The sequence below is a fragment of the Theropithecus gelada genome, chromosome 16 (genome assembly GCF_003255815.1).
Source record: "Theropithecus gelada isolate Dixy chromosome 16, Tgel_1.0, whole genome shotgun sequence".
Classification (NCBI taxonomy): Eukaryota; Metazoa; Chordata; class Mammalia; order Primates; family Cercopithecidae; genus Theropithecus; species Theropithecus gelada.
In genome coordinates this window covers 68,454,967-68,476,577 of record NC_037684.1, presented here as the reverse complement: position 1 = coordinate 68,476,577, position 21,611 = coordinate 68,454,967, and the positions used below count along the sequence as shown (strand labels likewise).

The 21,611-nt window shown below is 39.2% G+C and overlaps 1 protein-coding gene across 2 annotated transcripts in view; it reads right to left on the bottom strand.

Moving 5' to 3' along the window:
- Positions 1-5,309: 5,309 nt before the first annotated feature.
- MAP2K4 (mitogen-activated protein kinase kinase 4) overlaps positions 5,310-21,611 on the bottom strand; it is a 121,169-nt gene continuing 104,867 nt past the window's right edge. For both annotated transcript variants that reach the window (XM_025362288.1, XM_025362289.1), the window contains 3 exons: positions 18,355-18,503; positions 9,232-9,277; positions 5,310-7,974 (listed from right to left, as the gene is read on the bottom strand). In XM_025362288.1, coding sequence (XP_025218073.1) covers positions 7,861-7,974; positions 9,232-9,277; positions 18,355-18,503 — 309 coding nt within the window. In that variant the 3' untranslated portion in view covers positions 5,310-7,860. The remainder of the gene's footprint in view (positions 7,975-9,231; positions 9,278-18,354; positions 18,504-21,611) is intronic.

Here is a 21,611-nt window from a genome sequence, read left to right as displayed (position 1 = left end):
TGTAGTTACTCCAATTGGGAGTATAATTAATGCTATATAACTTAGCATTCTGTCAGAAATGGAACACACTAGTACTTTCTTAATGGCTACTGATAATTGACTACTTTTGTTTATACAATACCTAAAATTTGATTGCTAACCTTTGACTGTGTGGTAGGATAGCCCCAATTACAAGTCACATTCACTTTGCATTTAACAGAAGTATGCCATGGATACATTAATCCAATTTATTTTGCATTCTAGGGGAAAATCATCTAAGCTAAACAGAATAAAATACCATCTTCAACAAGTGTGATAAAATCAGGTGTATGTGGCCTTTCTAACAGAAAATCAGTATCATAATATGACAGCCTCGGCTGACTAGAGGACTGGATCTTACATATGACTAAGACTGACTTCAAATTAACACCAAGTAAGAAAATGTATGAATGACCATAACTCAACAGGATCAAATGTAACATAAATATATGTCAAAACACATATTCTGTTCTCTTGAGCTCAAAGAATAGACTTGGGAAAGGGTTCCTAAAGTGTCTGACATTTAACCTAAGGTCTTAAAAGATGAGTAGGTGCTTTCAAAAGGCAAGTTAAAAAAAAGAAAAAGAAAGAAAAAGAGAATTCCCGACAAAAGGAACCAGCTTACGCAACTAGAAGGCATAAAAGAGTAAAGCAGATTTGGTAAACCATGAAAGGTTATGAATGGTGCAACAGATGGTATAAAACAACCCAAACCACTCAAACCAGAAAACATTATTCCAGGCTTCTTTACCCCACACTTTTGATTGGGAACCAATAAAGTAGCTCGTAAAATTCTCTCTTCTCCATTCCCAATTCTACCACTTTACCTCTCTTAACATTTTACATTTTTTGCCTAAAATATTACAAGTTTTCTAATTTGTGTCCAAGTCTCCCCACTTCCATTTTAGGCTACATAGTCACTGAAATGAATTGTCTAAAATACAAATCAGATCAAACAATCTCCTTGCTTAAAATCCCATATGGCTCACAAGCAATTAAGAGATAAAGTTCAACATTATTGGCACAATGCACCATTTCCTATATGAGTATGACTGTCTACCTTTTCAGACTCATGCCCTATTGTTTTTTTCAAATGTAACAGAAATTATTTTAGATTATTATTTTTTATTTCAATAGGTTTTTGGGGAACAGGTGGTGTTTGGTTACATGAGTAAGTTCTTTAGTGGTGATCTGTGAGATTCTGGTGCACCCATCACCCAAGCAGTGTACACTGTACCCGGTGTATAGTCTTTTATCCCTCACCCTTCTCCCAACCTTTCCCCTTTCCTCCAAGTCCCCAAAGTCCATTGTATCATTCTTATGTCTTTGCATCCTCATAGCCTAGTTCTCACTTATGAGTGAGAACATATGATGTTTGGTTTTCCATTCCTGAGTTACTTCACTTAGAATAATGGTCTCCAATTCTATCCAGGTTGCTGCAAATGCCATTACTTCATTCCTTTTTATGACTGAGTAGTATTCCACGGTATATATACACCACAATTTATTTATCCACTCATTGATTATCATGCCCTATTCTTGATCCTTCTAGATTCCTCCTTGGCTGTGAAATAGTGGGCAAGTTACCAATCACAGTGAACCCATTTCCTCATCTTTAAGATGAAGATAATACGTCCTATCTATGTGTTCAGGACTAAATAACACTACATCTAAAACCATGAGTTTGGCCTTCATTTTGGGTATTCCAGGGATTCATTAAGGAATTTAAACAGAAGAACATGATTAGAGAAATACTTCAGAAAGGCTAAGGACAGTAGTGGGGAAGGGTCTGAAGGGAGCAAAACCAGAGGTGAGGAATGAATACACAGCGTCAATGGAAACAGGAACAAAAGGAACTAGAGAAAATTAAGAAACGTAATCAAAGAACTTGGTCCCTAATTAGAAGTGGAAGGTGAAAGAGAAAGGACTTATCAGAAAGCATGTTTTAAAGAAAGGGCCGGACACCTTCAGGAACAAAAACTGATCCTAATGAGTTCTTAATATTTTCTGCTTCTGAATGAAACTACTGTTCGTGATTTGAAGATGAATTTACTTTCTACAGACAAAAGTGGGTTGAGATCAAGTCTTAGGAACTAAGCAAGAAACTGTGAAATACCATTTAGGATTAAAAGTGAGCAGATGATCATGTAATGTTGCTTCTAATCATGTGCTAAAGGCAATTTTCCAAAGGAAAATGGTTCCAGGGGTTAGAATAAATGTAGCAGGCGGGAGTCATATGTAAGTAACAAGCTTTTGCTTTTACACCTTGTAATTCATCGTTGTCAAACAGGAAGCACAGTTTCATAAAAATCCTAACAAGCCAGGTGTGGTGGCTCACGCTTGTAATCCCAGCACTTTGGGAGGCCGAGGCAAATGGATCATGTGAGGCCAGGAGTTCGAGACCAGCCTGGCCAACATGGTGAAACCCCATCTCTACTAAAAATACAAAAAATTAGCCAAGAATGGTAGTAGGTGCCTGTAATCCCAGCTACTTAGGAGGCTGAGGCAGAAGAATTGCTTGAACCTGGGAGGCGGAGGCGGAGGCTACAGTGAGCTAAGATCGTGCCACTGCACTCCAGCCTGGGCAACAGAGCAAGACCCTGTCACACACACAAAAAAGAATCCTAATAAGCCATCAAGAGACCTGAGCTCTATATACCCTCTTGATGATACCTTAGGCAAATTACTTAATTATTTAGTACTGTTAACCCATGTGTAGAACTGAAACAACAAAATACCCTCCCTTTCTACCTTGAAGAATGGTGTTCACATTAAATCTGTATAACAATTAGGAAGAACTGGAAGTCTTAATACACTATTCTTTAGCAAAATGCATATGTAGATAGAAATTTCAAATGCAGACAGAAACTCGATTCGTTATGCATAACAATTACTGAATAGTGACTATATGCTATACGGGTTAACAAGTTTTCAATAGCAGGACTACATTTTACATTTCAGACGTATAAATACACTTTGGCATATCAGAAAAACAAAACAGAATGTTATCAAAAGCAGATACTGAACCACTATCCTTACGACTTCAAGGTTTGAGATGAGAATTTCTGGATATTCACGTATCGGATAGGAAGAAACAAGAAATAAAGATGATAACTCCAGTCTGCACTAAATTACCAGAGGACAAGCTGTTTCCCCTTCTACAGGTGTTCCTTATATGATGTTGTCTAGTGTCAATTTTCAATGGCGTGGTTCTTACCGTTCATCCTAAGAGTTATGACTGCTGATTACATTTTCTCTCAACCACTTAATGAGGTATTTAAAACCAAGCCAGTAAGGTTAAGACCAAGCCTTTAGATTATCTGTCCCTCACGTCCCAAGCAGTAAGTCCAGGTGCAATGGATGTGACTGGTGCATACAGCCCTGCACAAGAGATGGAGATACATAATCACTACACACTGCCACGACAAGTAACCAGTGTCCCAAGGGTACTTTTAAGACCTTATGTGTCCTTTCTCTATTCTCCTGCAGCTAAGACAGTTGGATCAAATCAGTTAAAGGGAGGCTGAGCATGCTGGCTCTTTGTAATCCCAGCACTTTGGGAGGGCGAGGCAGGTGAATCGCCTGAGGTCAGGAGTTCGAGACCAGCCTGGCTGACATAGTGAAACCACATCTCTACTAAAAATACAAAAAAAAAAAAAAAAAATTAGCTTGGTGTAGTGGCAGGTGCCTATAATCCCAGCTACTTGGGAGGCTGAGGCAGGAGAATTGCTTGAACCTGGGAGGCAGAGGTTGCAGTGCGCCGAGATTATGCCATTGCACTCCAGCCTGGGCAACAAGAGCGGGACTCCATCTCAAAAAAAAAAAAGAAAAAAAAAATTAGCCGGGCGTGGTGGTGGGCACCTGTAATCCCAACTACTCGGGAGGCTGAGGCAGAATTGCTTGAACCTGGGAGGCAAAGGGTGCAGAGCCAAGATCGTGCCATTGCATTGCAGCCTGGGCAACAAGAGCGAAACTCTGTCTCAAAAAATAAAAAATAAATAAACGAAAGGGCACTTTACTCATTCTCAGTGATTGCCACATTCTCATGCTAAGGGAGACGTTCAGTCCATGACACTGAATTCTCAGGTGTTGCACTTAAGAATTACAACCTAGAGTTCCTCTAGTTAATTCTAAGGTAATTACACAGCTGCCTATGTATGGATCACTTTGTATGTAACCCCACTGTGGTCCTCAGAACCTCTGCCTTCAACTTGTTTCCAAAACAACAAAGCAGGCCCTGGTCAGGTTTATGAACACAGTGTCCCCAACTATATGCATTCTTCTACTTCTCAACTCCACACCACTTCTTTAATAGCAGTGTTTTTAAATTAATGTAACTTCTTAGTGTACGTGTTATGGCCTTGAATTTGAATCTCAGCTCTGCTCCCTACTGTTATTTGGGCCAGAACTTCACTTCTCTGGACCTTGGTTTTCTTATATCTAAAAGGGGATACAGCCATTTGATTTTAGTGGGCTGCATTTGGAATCAAATGAGATGAACAAATACAAGGCAGTGTCCTATGAAACACAGGAGTGTGTAGTCTCTCTCTCATGCCAGTGTTGAAACCCAATGAGTACCCTTTCCCTTAGCAGCTGAGGCTTAGCTGGAGAGGCCAGAATTCCTGCTTTCACACCCCTCTCAGGGGAATGTTTGATACCACATCTGGCTCTGTAATAGTATCTCAGATTCCGTTTGGAGCAGGCACAAGGGTAAGGTGCTGAATCACCATAATATCAATGAATCTGTTATCCGATCAGTCACTGGTAGGAGGTAGAGTACAGCAGATACATACAGTGCTGGAGCTGCAAAGTGCTTTTCTCCAACAGTTTCCAGGCTCCCATGGTTTTCTGTTCACTTCCATTGTCCTCTCATCCATAAACATCCCAGGTTTGACCTTCCAGAGGTCTTTTACCCACAATCTTCCCTACCCTTCTAAGGTAACAGTGAGTGATTCCAACCCAGTAAGTAACCTGACATCTAATGCTCACCTGGCAGCTGTAGCACCAAGAGCCAAGGGCATGACTGGAAACCATATGCGGGGCCCAGATAGCCTTCCAAGTTGTACCTCTCCACCATGACACAGGTTGAAGAACTGTACCCACTTCCTTTAGCATTACGAAAGCTGGGGCAGGCAAAGAAACTCAAGAGACTGTGATGCCTGTTCAAGCAAAGCTGTGCTTAACAGATACATCTGTGGTTTCAAGAAGGATAAGCAAAAAGGGTAGCCATGAGAAGAAGAAAAAGAAAGCAGCCATGAAACACTTCCAAAAGGAGGTCATTTTCCCCGGTGTGAATTGCACAGATAATTTAATGTAATTTACTTGATTTTCCCCTCTCAGGGTCTGATTTCAGAAAATCAAATTACAAAGTCATCATCACATCCTAGATTTATTACAACTGACCTGCAGGCAAAAGGATAGAACTATTACATAAACACTTCGATTCCATGTATATATCTTAAATAGAGGAGGAATTCAAACAAGAATACAGGATAAAATATTCCAAAGCTCCAAGAAGCAGTTATGTTACTGAGCTCCATTTTTTACAGACAAATAAGGCAATATCCCTGCACATTAGCTTTTTGATAATTTTTATACATTTTTCTATGGTACAAGAGAAAAATAACCAGAGCTCACAATGTACAGTTCTTACACTATTTTCACAGTTTGTGAACACTATACACCCTTTTGTTTTAATAAAGATACATTGTAATAAACTCCTTGCCCTTAAGTTTATAGTTCATAATAATCTATGATTAATACACTAAAATTGCCTTTTTATGTGGACATCCACACAAGAGAACGGTCAGATTAGCTCCTGGACAGTCAGAATTGCTTTTATCTCCATTTGCATAACGGCAAAGTGACCCTATGCTGAGCCAGACCGGAAGTTGACAGCAGAGAAACAGATTCCTCTTGAGTTCCCGGGAGCAATGGAGGATGATGGCTTGCTGTGGTCGAAGGGAGACATCAAGCAATGTCTCTTTTCAGAACAGTGGGAAGTCTAAAGTTTAGGATACCGTGGGGGAGAAGATAGGGAAATGAGGCAAGTAGATCAAAGAGATAATCACTTTCGAATTCTGCAATTTACAGGGATGTGACTTTAAACAGCACCATTCTCCCTTTATTGTTTGATAGTATTTATGACTGTCACTCTGAGAGGAGACACGGCAATACCTGCCACGATTTGGTTCTATAACGGCATCACCTGCATCTCAGGCCATGGCCGTTTTATATTCCAGTGTGCCTGAACCACTCACCGTGCTGCTTCACTGTCATACAAAGCCTAAGGTTCAGTGCCAGGGAGGCCCAAGCAAAACCTAATGAGAACCTGGCTAATGGGTAAGTGAAGAAGCACAAGATACTTAAATGGCCTCTTGTAACAGTGCTGAGGGTTTTGTTTTGCTTTTTGTATTTTTTTCCAGTAGAATTCCAATGCCAAGAAATGGTGGCAGACTAGGAGAGGTTCTAGCAGGTGATGAAGGTAAAGGCTGCCATTTCAGATCCTCATCTGGTCCAATGTGTCTCTAGAAAAGATGCCTCTTTATCACCTACCACATCGGCTGGGCCCCACTATTCTTAGCCTTTTAAACACCAGCGCATATGAGAGATTTGGGGCTAAAAATCCTCGGTAAGGAACATCCCTGCTAACTGTAAAGGTTTTTTGATATAGAAAAAAGGCAAAATATTGGATTAAGCGAAAGTCACATAGCGACAATAGACCACAGGGGAAGGGAAAGGGATTCAGAAACTGAAGACCTGGACCAGTGATGGCAAGAAGCAAACAACTGAGATTTGGTCTTTTGCTGCCTACTAGAAATCTTTATCTAATCAATCAAGGCACATTGCTACTAGCTACTTCTCCCTGTTAGTGAGTTATGATGGCTAAAGTATCAGGCTTGGGACCAAGGGGAAATATATAGCTGCTACAAGTTGTTCCAGATAAAATACTACAATTAAAAACATCTGTAAACTTTGCCTTCTGTACTGTTTTCTTCTTTCAGTCCTGGTGGTTTGTGGCAGGTGGAACATCAAGTTGGCAGCACACCGAATTCTGAGAATGAAAAATTCTTAGGATCAGCACCTTCTTTGACAAGTGGCAGACTCCTGAGTCTTCCCAATGAAAAGTAGGACTGGTAAAGGAGAAAACACATTCTGTCCTGTCTCAATATTTTAATGTTCACCTCTTTGAACGCAACATGGTTTTTGGTAAAGATAAATTCATTCTAATTTAACATGATATTTCAAACAGGAAATTTGGCTGAGCACATCGATCCCCAAACATCAACTGTAACTGTAAAGCAACAGAATATCACATCAGTAAATCTATTGCACTTGGTGAAGAAAGTAAATTCCTCCTTTGTCTCCCAGCTCCAGAAGGCAATGTGTCTCGTTGGCTGCGCAAGCTCTTCTCACTCAAGCCCGAGTTTCTAAGTTCAGACATAGTACATCCATCACCATGTCCTTCCAGGATTTGGACGTCTGACAAAACACCATTCCAGTAGCTGCATCTCCAGGTTTTGAGTCTAGAAATGAATTTAAGATGTGATCTAATCACAGTCAACAACTTGATCGTACTGACTTCCACATTTCATGAATATGTTCATCACAAAAGAGCAGGATGAGGTCTCTCTGACCAGCACTCACACCGTGTGATCAGTCAGGTATTACAAGGATGCACGTTCTAGGTGACAGGAGTATACAGACATGATGGAAACGAACACCAATCTTATTGCACATGGTGTCTGGGCGAGCAATAAAAACACTGTGATACGGGATGAAAATTCTTTACGTCTTGCTTCCTCTCAGCCCTTTTTTCTAGAGTCTGATGTAGCAGCGATATCAATCGACATACATGGGAGAGCTGGGAGTAGCTGGCATTTGATCCAGGATTTTACAAACATAGCATGCGACCTCAACGGCACGTTCTTCATACATCAAAATAAAGGGATGTTTCTGTAAGAAAATTGTAAACAAAAAAGTCAAAAGTTTGTATGACAGCCCAAACTGAACATTTTCCAATTTTTATAGAACACAGAACTCCAGGCTCCCAACCACACACAGCTGTGAAATACTGCAACACCACAAGTTCAGAGAGGTGAGTTCAGCCTTTATTCCATGCAGATATGCTAATGGGCATGGGCAGGCCTGGAGAGGATACGTGGTAATGATTTGAAGGTGCCACCTTGGCAACGAGGTCTGGAAACTTATCTGTGTACCACGGAGTGTTTGTTGAGGGAGACAGCTAAGTTGTTACTCAGCACGAAACATAGCTGGAGTCTCCACCACACCATCTAAGAGCTAAGAAGAATGACGTAAATACCAGTCGCTATTCCTCTTGGGACACCAGTATAAATCTCAACCTCCATTTCCCCCATATACAACAGGAGGACCTTTTTACAAAAAGGTCGCAATCCTTTTGACCTCTTCTTTTGACCTTTTAACAAAAAGGTTGTAATCCTTTTGACCAAAAGAGGCCTAAGAAAAATTTGCCCCAGGAGCTTCTTCCCTGTACTCTCCAGAGCCAGGGCCCCAGCATCTGCTTCACCTTTTCAACTCCACCTCTATCAACAGTTTTCTTTAATAGCCTAAGTACGCTGACTGGATGTTCTTACAGTCATTGATGGACTGCAATATCGGAAGTTTGTCACAACATCCTTGGAGAGCTAGTAGTTAAATGTGACAAACAAATGGATCTTTTCTTAAAATGTTCCCACATTATTAGATCACAATACTTTCTCCACTGCCCTACCAATGCCACACCCAGCAGACTGCTTAAAACACCCAAGTTCCATGGGATGAATGAGAACTTTCAAAGAAATGGGAATAGGCCGTATGATGTAAATTTGTGTGAGTTTTTATAAGGGCAGAATAAACACAAACTTTTCACTAATTTTTTTCTTATGGCTGCATCACATAGACTATGCAATGGAAAATGGCTTCTTAAAGTGAAAGTCAGAATTCTCTGGGGGTAATTTTTATAACATGTTAAGACCAAAATTTTCCATGAGAATTTAGCTAGTATTAGTAGAAAAATTATAACTACAAATTTTCTCTTTCCAAATATTTGTTTAAAAACATTAACAAAAAAAACTCAATAAAGTTGAGATGTTTGTTTATGACAGAGAGGCCCACTGCTTGCTTAGTGAACCAGCACATTAAGAGAGTTCCAGTGTGAGGATGTACCTACAATCCCCACAGTCCCACACTCACCAGAAGCTCTTTATACTTTGGCCTTTTGGATTCATCCTTCGTAAGGCTAAAATAACAGAAAAATAACATTATTAAAATGTAGATTCATTTGCCTAAGTATTTTTCTTTTCACAGATGAAATATTACAAAGGATGAAATAGTTCTTTCCTTCAGATCCAAAGTAACAATGCAGACAGCCTGCTAAACACAGTAAAGCACATACAAAAAATTATGACAGTCTATAATCTGAAGATTTATCTCTAGGATAGTCAGTGTAGGATGATTAGTTAAAAATTAGAAAACTACTAATTCTTGAAAATTGACTAAATTATGGCATAGCTACACAACACTAGTTAAATATATAAATGTTGTACAAGTATAAAATTATTTGTGTACATATATGCTTTTCTAAATGTAAATAAAAAAGTAGACAGGTATTTATGCAGAGACTACCCAAGAGAAACCAGCAATCAAGTAATTCTGGGAGATAAATTACATATACATTTTTATCAATTTATCCTTAAGTTTTAAAAAGTTTATACTCTGTATCTCAATATGTTCTTTGGTCCAAAAGTCTAAAACAATATAACTTCACTAAAGCCTACATCAGTATATACAAATCTCTGCCCTGTTGACATTTTCTCCTTGTCTCCTTGAATTCTACCTTGCCTAATTAAAGCTGCCAAAAGTATTTCCATTTTGTTTATATTTACTTCATCTATCTTGGCCCGTATCTTAATCACCATTCCCTTCCAACCTCAGTATTTTACTATCAAACATGAATATGGGTAACATAGTTCACCTCTTTCTAAACTCATTGCTGTTTTCCATATCCCACTTTCTGTAATGGATACTGCAATGTGCTATGTAGATTCCCTCTTTGAGGAGGAAGGACTTATTCTTCCACTGTGGGGCATGCTACCAGCTGACAACCCTTTACTATCGGCCTCTTCAGAATTACCACAGCTAAAGAGAGCCACCTTAGCCCACCTGGGACAGTCCGTCTCTAATGACTGAGCCACAAAAGTGTATAAAAATCCAAGGTCCTCATTCCAAGGCGGATCAATACTAAAGGCCCTCCCAGCTTCACAGATTCCCAGAGTTGCCTGAGGCTTTCACTGACATGGCGCTGCAACTCAGCTTCTTCTGCTCAATCTCGTTTCCTTCTCATTGCTAGTGTTGATCCCAAGATCACTACCTAGTCTACACTCTTATCTCTGTCTCAAAAGCCTGCTTTCCAGGTATCCAACTCGTGACATCCTTCTTCTGGGTTAACTCTTCTTCTTGGCCAAGTACAGTTGGCCCTTGAGCAACACAGATTTGAACTGTACAAATCCACTTAAATGTGGATTTTTCTTCTGCCTCTGCCACCCGAGATAGCAAGACCAACTCCTCCTCCTCCTCAGTCTATTCAATGTGAAGACAAAGATGAAGATCTTTATGACGATCCACTTTCACTTACTGAATAATATATTTTCTCTTCCTTATGATTTTCTTAATAATATTTTCTTTTCTCTAGCTTACTTCATTGTAACAATGCAGTATATAATACATATACAAAACGTTATGTTAATTGACTATGTTATCAGCAAGGCTTCTGGTCGACAGTAGGCTATTTGTTAGTAGTCAAGTTTTGGGGTAATCAAAAGTTATATGCAGATTTTTGACTGAACAGGCGGTCAGCATCCCTAACCTCCACACCATTCAAGGATCAAAACAGTCTATGAATTGTAAGCTCACAGTCTTCCCATTCCTAAAAATGTCTGTATTTCTTCCTTATTGTGAATATTTGAGTGCCTGAGTATAAAACTTTAGGACCAGGTTGACAATTATTTTCCCTCAGCACTCTGGTGCTGTGACTCCACTTTTTCCTGCAACTATTGTGGCTGGGAACAAATCTGCTGTCAGTTCTATCAATCCTTAACAGATCATCTGTTTTCTCTTCCTGATATTGTTTGATAATTTTGCTTCAATGCATAAATGATGAGAAACAAAGGTATAAGTTTACGTACCTTATACCTTTGTTTATACCTTTTTCATCATTTATGCATTGAAGCAAAATTGCACAATATCAATTAAAATTTACCTTTTAAATTTATATTTAAATTTACCTTTAAGCTTTTACCTTTGTTTATCCTACATGATAAAGACTTCATTTTCAATCTGAAAACCTATACTAAATCAGTTTTCAAATGTTTTCTTTCCCCTATGATCTCTGTAAATATTGCTTCTGCACTTTCAGAGTTGCCTTCTCTATTTCCATTACATGCATCTTAGAACCTCTTACTTGGTATTCTATTCCGATTCTTTACTGCTTTTCATATAATCTGTGTCATGCTGGGGGAACTTCTCAGCTCCATTTTCTATTTCTCTAATTTTGCCTTTGATTATTTCCAGTCTAGAGTACATCAAGTCTGTTGTGTCTTTCATATCAACAGCTATGATTTTTCCATTTCCAAGACTTCTATTTCCAACTGCTTCATTTGTTTCTTCCTCAGTTTTAATTGAATTTATGCCCTTATTTTTCCTTGAGCAACCTAAATATACTGATTTTCTTTTACAGCATATTTCAGACAATTTCAGATATCTATTTCAACTTAAAGTAAGTTTCTGTTCCATTTTGTTAAATGCTTTCTTAGCATTACCCTTCAGTATTTAGGAATTTTGATTTGCAGACTCATTTTGAAGTAACATGCTTACCCTCCACACATATCCATACATTTGTTCAACAAATGTCTGAGTGCCCTACTGATCACTATGAACTGAACTGGGAGCTAGGGATACACATATAGAGCAGTTTTACAGTTGCCTCTATTTCACAGGGCCACCAGTATTGAACAGGGTCCTATAATGGACCTTTCAAGTTCCACTCCTATGTTGGTATTAGGATAATTACAGTTCCAGTCCTCTGGTTGCAAAATCGGTATCTAAAGCCTTGTTGTTGTGTAGTACCATAGCTTGCTTAAAGCTGTGGCCCAGGAAGTAACTGAAATCATTTTTTTCATTTTCCAGAATGAAAAATGACCTGGAATACAGCAAGCCCATGGCTTCAGATCTACACAGCATTTTGTAAGTATTTTTGTTGCATTTTTCACCCACACAGATATTTGCCTTCTTTGTAAAGCTGCCATACCTTTCTGGTTTTGTGTTTTTCTATTCCATCTACTGGAGCAGAAAATTATGTCAGTGTATAAACCTATGATGCTATTTGGGTGGAAATCTTAAACTATTAACATTGACTATCTTCTGTTTCTAAATTACAGCTGACATCATCTGTTATCAATAATTATATTAGCTCCCCTTAGACTAATAAGGTAGCCATTAGCAAAATTAATTCTAATAAAATATGTATTTCCTTAGTTACATTAGCCACATTTCAAATGCTAGCAGCTACCACACTAGACAGAGCAGAATATAGGCCATTTCCATCACCTCAAAAAGTTCTACTGGGAGAGCTTCAGCTCTATCTTCTAGCTCATTAATCTCTCTTCAACGATATCTAATCTGTTGAATCCAGCTATTGTTTTAATTTATGCTTTTTATTTCTAGAAGTTCTATTTGGTTCTTTATAAATGTGTTCCCTGCTTATATTTCTCAGCTGCCTCTTTGTTTTTCTTTACACTTATATATTTTTTGTTTCCTTTCATTCCAATATTTGAAGTCTCTGCAGATCTATTCCTACTATCCATTGTTTCTGATTCTCATTTCTTTTGTGAGTGTTGAAATTTTTTTGTGGACTACATATTCCACTTAACTTTATTTTTCGGAATCATTTAGTCCTAGGCTGAATGATTTGCTTTTGCTTCTGCCCATCAACTGGGGGCAAGAGGAGGGTATCTTTCCAACCAGGGACTTTGAAAAGTAATTTTTCTTAAAATTAAATTCTCTAAGTATTTTTACCATATACAATATGAATTTAGACAGCAAATCTACATTTGCTTGGGTTATCATAATTTACTATGACTCTTCCTTCTCTCCCATATTTTCCCTCCCTGAATTTCAGTCAATTTCAGAGCTCCATGGATTCCTCAGTTTTGCACCAACTCTTTTACATTTTAAAAGGGACTTTAGGTGGGGCATGGTGGTTCATCCCTGTAGTGCCAGAACTTTGGGAGGCTGAGGCAGGAGGATCACCTGAGGTCAGGAGTTCAAGACTAGCCTGGCCAACGTGGCGAAACCCTGTCTGTACTAAAAATGCAAAAATTAGCTGGGCGTGGTGGTGCGTGCCTGTAGTCCCAGTTACTCAGGAGGCTGAGGCAGGACAATCTCTTGAACCCAGGAGGTGAAGGCTGCAGTGAGCCAAGATCACGCCACTGCACTCCAGCCTGGGTAATGGAGCCAGACTCTGTCCTAAATAAATAAATGGCACTTTAAAATGCTTATCCAGGCCAGGTACAGTGACTCACGCCTGTAATCCCAATACTCCAGGAGGCCGAGGCAGGAGGATCGCGTAAGCCTAGGAGTTTAAGACCAACCCGGTAATACAGTGAAATACAGTATCTACAAAATTTGTTTTAAGAAATTAGCCAGGTGGGCCAGGTGCAGTGGCTCACACCTATAATCCCAGCACTTTGGGAGGCCGAGGCGGGCGGATCACCTGAGGTCGGGAGCTGACCAACCTGACCAACATGGAGAAACCCCAACTCTAGTAAAAATACAAAATTAGCCAGGTGTGGTGGTGCATGCCTGTAATTCAGCTACTTGGAGGCTAAGGCAGGAGAATCGCTTGAAACCAGGAGGTGGAGGTTGCGGTGAGCCGAGATTGTGCCATTGCACTCCAGCCTGGGCAACAAGAGCAAGACTCTGTCTCAAAAAAAAAAAAAAGAAAAAGAAAAAAAGAAATTAGCCAGGTATAGTGGCACACTGCTGTAGTCCCAGCTACTTGGGGGGCTGAGACGGGAGGATCGCCTGAGCCTGGGAAGTTGAGGTTGCAGTAAGCTACGATCATGCCACTGCACTCCAATCTGGGTCACAGTTTAAAATGTGGGCTGAGATCTGAGGAGAGCAAAATCACTTGGTGACCACTGAACAGGACCCAGAGACAAAAACTCCTTATCTGAGGAATTTAGAAGGGAGCAAAAACCACCCAATGACTATCAAACAGGCAATCTGGAGGCAAAATTCCTCATCTGGGGAAAATTAGAATTAGACTTCCCAGCCCGGTGCAGTGGCTCATGCCTGTAATCCCAGGACTTTGGGAGGCCGAGGCAGGTGGATTACTTGAGGTCAGCAGTTCAAGACCAGCCTGGCCAATGTGGTGAAACCCCATCTCTATTAAACATACAAAAATTAGCCAGGCATGGTGGCATGTGCCTGTAGTCCCAGCTACTTGGGAGGCTGAGGCAGGAGAATAGCTTGAACCTGTGAGGTGGAGGTTGCAGTGAGCTGAGATCACGCCACTGTACTCCCACCTAGGCGACAGAGCGAGATTCCATATGAAAAACAAAAACCAAAAAAACCAAAAAGTAATTAGACTTCCCTATTATCTAAAGCAGGCATTGGTTTCAGATTTTTTCCCCCCAAAAAACTTTATAAGTAACTAGAATTTCTATACATCTTCAGAATGCCATGTTGAAATTCACTGTGCAACACTTGCTGACTTTAAGGAAAAAATTACTACAAATGTGATCATTTATTGTGACTTACATGGATAATATGGTCCAAATTACCCTCAAGCTTTAAGGTCCATAAATACCCCTAAGGAAAAATCCACTGTGGCATGCTCAGTGCCCCGCTGCACTCTTCTGCAGCATGCTTTCTTTCTAATAAACTTTCCTTTTTCAAACCTATACTGTTGTCTGTAAATTCTTTTTATCAACCCATGAGTCAACCATTTCCTAATGCCGGGGGCTCAGACACCTCAGCCGGCAAGGTCTTCCTTTTGAACCATAAGTCTTATCCTTTTTTTTTTATCTTAGGAAAACTTTTAATTGAAGCAGACACACAGAAAACACAACTCCTAAGTGCAGAACTAAAATAAAAGTAACAATATTCTGACTTCCAATACCTTATATTGTTTGCTTTTAACTTTCATATAGAAATAGAACCATACATGCTGCTTTCTGTCTTACTTCTTTCACTCAACATCAGTCGTGAGATTTACTGAAGTTGCTGAGTGAAGCAATGGTTCTATCTTCTCGATGCCATATACCGCTGTATACATAATGCTACAACTTATTATCTGTTCTACTGTACAAAGAGTTTCCAATAGTAGGTTATAAATCTGCTTTTCTGGACATTCTTATATATGTCTTTTAGTGTATTTATGTCCACACTTTTGTTGGGTATATAGTTAGAACCTGAATTGCTGAACCATGGTGTATACATCAACCATATTAGATCAGCTATACTGGATTACTGCTTGTTTTTCACGGGAACTGTACTAATTTATACTCCTACAAGTTATGTATGAGACTTTCAGTTGCTTCAGATCCTCATCAATACTTGCCACTGTCAGTATTTTAAACTGTGGTCATTCTGGTGATTATAGTGGTATTTCATTGTAGTTTTGACCTGCATTTCCCCTGATTACTAATAATGCAGAATGAAGGCAGCACACTGAATATGTTTACTGGCCTCCTGAATATTTTAAGTGCCTTTCAAGTATTTTGTTATTTTTGGTTGTTATTTTTCATAAGTGTTCTACATTTTTAAGTATTCTTTACATATTCTGTGTAAGTCCTTTGTCGAATATAGGTATGAAAAATAACTCCTAATGTGTGGCTTGGCATGTCATTCAGTGCTGTCTTTTTAATCAATGGAAGTTCCTAATTTTAATGAAATCCAATTTTACCAATCTTTCTCTACGTTCTGTTTCAGAAATCTTTACCCAAACGTAATGAAAATATTCTCCCATATTATCCTCTATGTGCTTTTAATTTACATAACTGAAGAAATTCAGTTTGGCAAAAACCATTCAAGGAGAGGGAAGTCATAAGAAATCCAGCCACAGCGAGCCAGGTGCAGTGGCTCATGTCTGTAATGCCAGCGCTCTGGGAGGTCAAGGTGGGCGGATCACGAGGTCAGAAGTTCGAGACCAGCCTGGCCAACACGGTGAAAACCGTCTCTACTAAAAAAAATAGTAATAATAATACAAAAAATTAGCTGGGTGCAGTGGCAGGTGCCTGTAATCCCAGCAGTACTCAGGAGACTGAGGCAGGAGAATCGTTTGAACCCAGGAGGTGGAGGCTGCAGTAAGCGGAGACCACGTCATTACACTCCAACCTGGGTAACTGAGTGAGACTCCATCTCAGAAAAAAAAAAAAAAGAAATGTGGCCAGAGCAATAAACTAAGTCCAGATCATTATGGGTTCTGAAAGCCTAAATTAATTAATTTTAAGGATAAGATGAAGTTTCTAGAATAATATTTCTCAATTTTTTTTTCATTACTTATCCTCCCCATCATGAAATTTAAATACGACAGATATAGTGCATATCTGTTTATATTCTATGGCCCTTTGGAGGACTAAAAACCATTATACAATCCAAGATTTTCATTTCTCCAAAATCAATTTTTGCCTCCTTAGGGTCAATATCACCCTGTTAAGAATGCATACTTTAGACAGAGAAGTAACATGATCAGATATACATCATAAAAAATTCAACTCTAATAAAAAGGGGAATAATTTGGAATAAGGCAATACTGGATTATGAGAAATCTGAATGATCCAGGTCAGAGATTACAGGCAATGTCCAAGACAAAGAGTGGCAGAAAGAATGGACAAATACGGAGAGCTAATATGAGCATATTATAAACATAAGTATCCTTCAATGTAGACGTTAACGATTTGCAATGACATGGAACTATGAACCTACTCAGGGAAAACAATGAGACTCTAATGTCTAAAACTGTCACTCTACTATGGCATCAAGGGAAACAGAAATAAATATGTACAAGTACCAACACATACAGAACAAAACCAATAAAGATATCAAGGAATTAAAAAGAAAGCAATTATACTCTAAGACTTATACAGATCCTTTTAAGCAAATATTTCATAAAAATGAAATACATAAAATGATCACATTTATGCAATTATAAACTATCCATATTGTGTGCAAATTAATAAAGGATTGTGTTTTAAAAGGAGGAAGCAGCCAATTTGAGTCATCCTTATGTCCTTCTTCTACCTAGAAAATCTTGAAGTATTCCTCTCCCCTCTGAAAAATCAACACAAAAGTAGAATTTGGTTACAGAAGATGAAAGAGACTTAAAAACTATAGTCAAACAAATATTTTTAAATTTTTCATACAGAGGAGGGCAATGTTCCCTAATATAAGTCTGTAAGACCTAAAATGAGTAGAGAGAAATCGCATTCTTGGCAGGAAAAAATTATGAGAAACAAAAAGGTATTTTCAGGAATAAACAGAAGATACACAAAATGCTCTGAGGCTTTTTGTTCATACCATGTCTTACATTTAAATCGTGTTGGATAAACAAAATAAATGTCAAAATATTCAAATGATAACACAGAAATATTTTATTTAAAATAGAGACTGAAACAGTATAAAGCATGATTATATTTCTTCCATATATGCATATGTTTATTCTTAGGTGCTGCATATACACAAACACACAACAAACTATTAGAAAGGTGGACAAACAACAACAGGTGTGGGGTTCACACCTTCCTTGGAGTAAGGTTTCAGAGAGCAAAGATACATAGTTCTACCAACTACACTTTGCATGTGGACGTGACCGTACTACATAAACCCAACTGTTTTCTATGTTATGTCAGAACACAGATCCAGCCCTGAAAGTCTCATCTGGCAAGGTCTTGATTCAGCAAATGCTTCCAGGTGATTTTGGTGCAACTGCATTGTGAGAACCACATTAGAGTAAGATGATCAGTCTCACCTAGAAGTTTAACCTGGTATTTCTTGTACCAGGGCACTGGAAGTCTGGAGACAGCAGCTTCTCCACCACTCATGGCTGTTTTTCACCAATACCTGAGTAGCAGAATAAGAAGGTGATGCCTCTCCCAGCTAGCTGTAACCTTCCATACAGCCACAGTGATCCAGAGTCCCAGCTTAAAAAGCACGGTGATGTGACCAAGGGTCCCCTTCCTCCATGTGCTGCTAAGACCAAGTAAATCTCACTATTCTCACCATGCATGTTTGACCATTCATAAATCAGGTACTCACCACAAGTTGACAAAGTTGATGAAGCTTGGGGAGAATTCCCTTTCCTCAGAATTACTCAGCTGCGGAGGATCTCCTTTCACGACTTGTGTTAGTTGATCAAATACACTATTCCACTTTGGATAAGGAAATCGGCCTGTGGCCAACTCATACTAAAGAGAACAAAGAGGAAAGAGCAAAATATACGAGGCATTATTTACTACTCTCCACTGGAATGGCCACGAAAAAATCTAAACTACAAGCAATACTCTTGTAAAACCTTGAATTAAACACAGGTTAGTCTGGGGAGGAATCTTTAGAATCATAAAGGCTAAGTAGAAGTTATGTTTAGAAATCAAGATCATATAGAGAATTCTGAATTAACCAAATTCAAGGACTTGGAATACATGGGAACACAAAACTTAAGCCTAGACAATGTCCCTACAATGCATGCTCCAGGGCGGCCTCTGGGTCTGACTTCTTTGTGAGAAAGTCTGGAAGACTGGTTTTAGAACTATTTTAGTATAGAATATGCACAACTTTTGGCCATCTTAGAGGAAGGCCTTGGTCCAGAATAGTGGTTAGATTCTTTTTTAAGGCAAAAGAACATCCAACAAACAAAAGCCCAATCTGAGCTTCGAGGAAACAATGTGCAAATCCTGCTCTACAGCTATTCTGTAACTACTGCAATTTCAACCATAACCAAATTTTACAAGTAGTGAAGAAATCAAGTCAGGGTCAAACCCTGCACCCTGAAGCCCCAGTAAAGGGCTCTGGACAGTACTTCTAAGCCACACCAGAAGAGATCTGAAGTGTCTTACGTATGTCCCAATCCCATCAAGGGTCAAAAATATTCTCTAATAACCAGTGAATCATATTCTCATCTATCTCCCTTTCTGCTCTGAAAAATAATGAAAACCTACAAATTAGGCTGGGCGCGGTGGCTCATGCCTGTAATCCCAGCACTTTGGGAGGCCGAGGCGGGTGGATCACGAGGTCAGGAGATCGAGATCATCCTGGCTAACACAGTGAAACCCCATCTCTACTAAAAAATACAAAAAAAAAAAAAAAATTAGCCGGGCGTAGTGGCAGGCGCCTGTAGTCCCAGCTACTCTGGACACTGAGACAGGAAAATGGCATGAACCTGGGAGGCGGAGCCTGCAGTGAGCCGAGATCATGCCACTGCACTCCAGCCTGGGTGACAGAGCGAGACTCTGCCTCAAAAACAAAACAAAACAAAACAAAACACTACAAATTTTGTTTTTTTTCCAAGAAACGTATCTAAATCTGCACCATCGCATAATGAATCCCATTTTACATGCACTGACAGGGGACTGATACATGAGGATGAGGCTCCAAACATATTACAGAGGAAGATGGCATACAGGAAGAGAGACAGAACTCTCAGAACACTGATTCCGTTTCCTTCCTAAAAGATGCCTCTGTCAGCTCACTGTTGTTTCTAATTACACACATGTGTGCACAAAAGTGAGCAGGCATTCATGCATACACACACAGAAAAATGTATTCCTTCAGCTGAGGTTTCTTTTTGTTAAAAATATAAATTCTTTTCAAGATGTAAACCTTCCTGGTTATTCACAGAATTAGGAATAACTTCATTAGATTCCTTCCTGTGTTTTAATAATAGAAAGAAAAATTGGCTGCATATCATAAAATAAAGGACTTAGGATCTTAGAAATTAATTTCATACATTTCATAATTTTTATAAGATTATCCTTATGAAAAATAAATTATGAACCAACTGTAAGTACAGAATACCTTTCAAACAACAAGGTTTAGCTAAAAGTACTTAAACTTGCTAAAAAATTTTGTTAAAACCTTTCACAAAACAAAATTTTCTTTCTGTAAAAAAGTACATACTTGCTTTTAAAATGTAATTGTTTAGTCATAGATAAGTATTTCTGAATTGTAAATATCCTGTATATGCAAATAGTTGCCTCAGCTGGAAGCTCTAGGTCTTGCTGCAGTCTTTGGGACCAGCTGCCAAACCTAAAAGATGCCCAAGATCCATGTTCGCTCCTGTCTAAAGAAGAAAGAATCTCTTCTTTAGCTGGTTGGCTTCACAATGAGAAAAGATTCCAGAAGGTATTTCCTATATTTGGTCACAAAGTAAAGTAAACAAAGTCCTCTGCAGAAGTGAGCTGTCAGCCTTCAACTCTCTATACAAAGAATTCTCTAGGCCTGGCAATATGATTCATCAAGAATAACTAACAAGGGTATGTGTTTCTGATGACAGAGAAGATCCTAGAAACATGTAACACCAATGAACACATGAAGATTATTTAATAAGCTACAAAAAAAGCTCAATGCTCTGAACCTGTGTATTTCTGGGCTACAGAGTCTTAGGTAGTAAAAACTGAAAATGGCAGAAAATGAAAGAATAGGATTGGCCTGCCTACCTACAGGACAGCCTCATCTAGGGATACAAAATTCACCTTCAATGTAGAAGCAGCTAAAGAAGCTACCCCAAATCAGAAAAACCCAGCAAGTCCTCGTAGAACAGCAAGCACAAGAAAACAAACCTAAGACCTCAAAACAAAATTTGGTAAAAAGGAAATGAGCAAAGATACTGCTAGAGACTGAATGTGTGTGTGTCCCCACCCCCCAACGAATTCATATGTTGAAGCCTAATCCCTAATGCGATGGTATTTGGTGGTGGATCTTTGGGAAGTGATGGGGTCACGAGGGTGGAACCCTCATGAATCTAATCAGTGCCCTTATTAGAAAGACCCCAGACAGCTCTCTTGCCCCTTCTACCATGTGAGACCACACCAAGAAGATGGCTGTTTATGAACCAGGAAGCAAGTCCTCACTAGCCACCAAATCTGTCAGTGCCTAAGTTGGACTTCCCAGCCTCCGAGACTGTGAGAAATTTCTGTTCTTGGTAAGATTATAGCCCAGAGGTCAGTATTTGGTTAGAGCAGCCTGAACTGATACAGATATTTTAAATGACACCAAAATTTCAATAGAGTCCATAGGTAAGAAGGAAGAGTTTATATAATTGCGTTTGCTTGTTGCAAATTAAGTAGTTTTCTTATTAGTCTTTCTCAGTGTTGTTCTAAGGTAGAACTTTCATTTAGAATTATCACCTAGGTAGTGCTTGTTTGGTATGGTTTGGCTCTGTGTCCCCGCCCAAATTTCATGTCGAATTGTAATCCCTACGTGTTGAAGGAGCGGCCTGGTGGGAGGTGACTGGGTCATGAGGGTGGTTTCTAACGCACCATCCCCCTAGTGCCGTCTCATGATAGAGTTCTCATGAG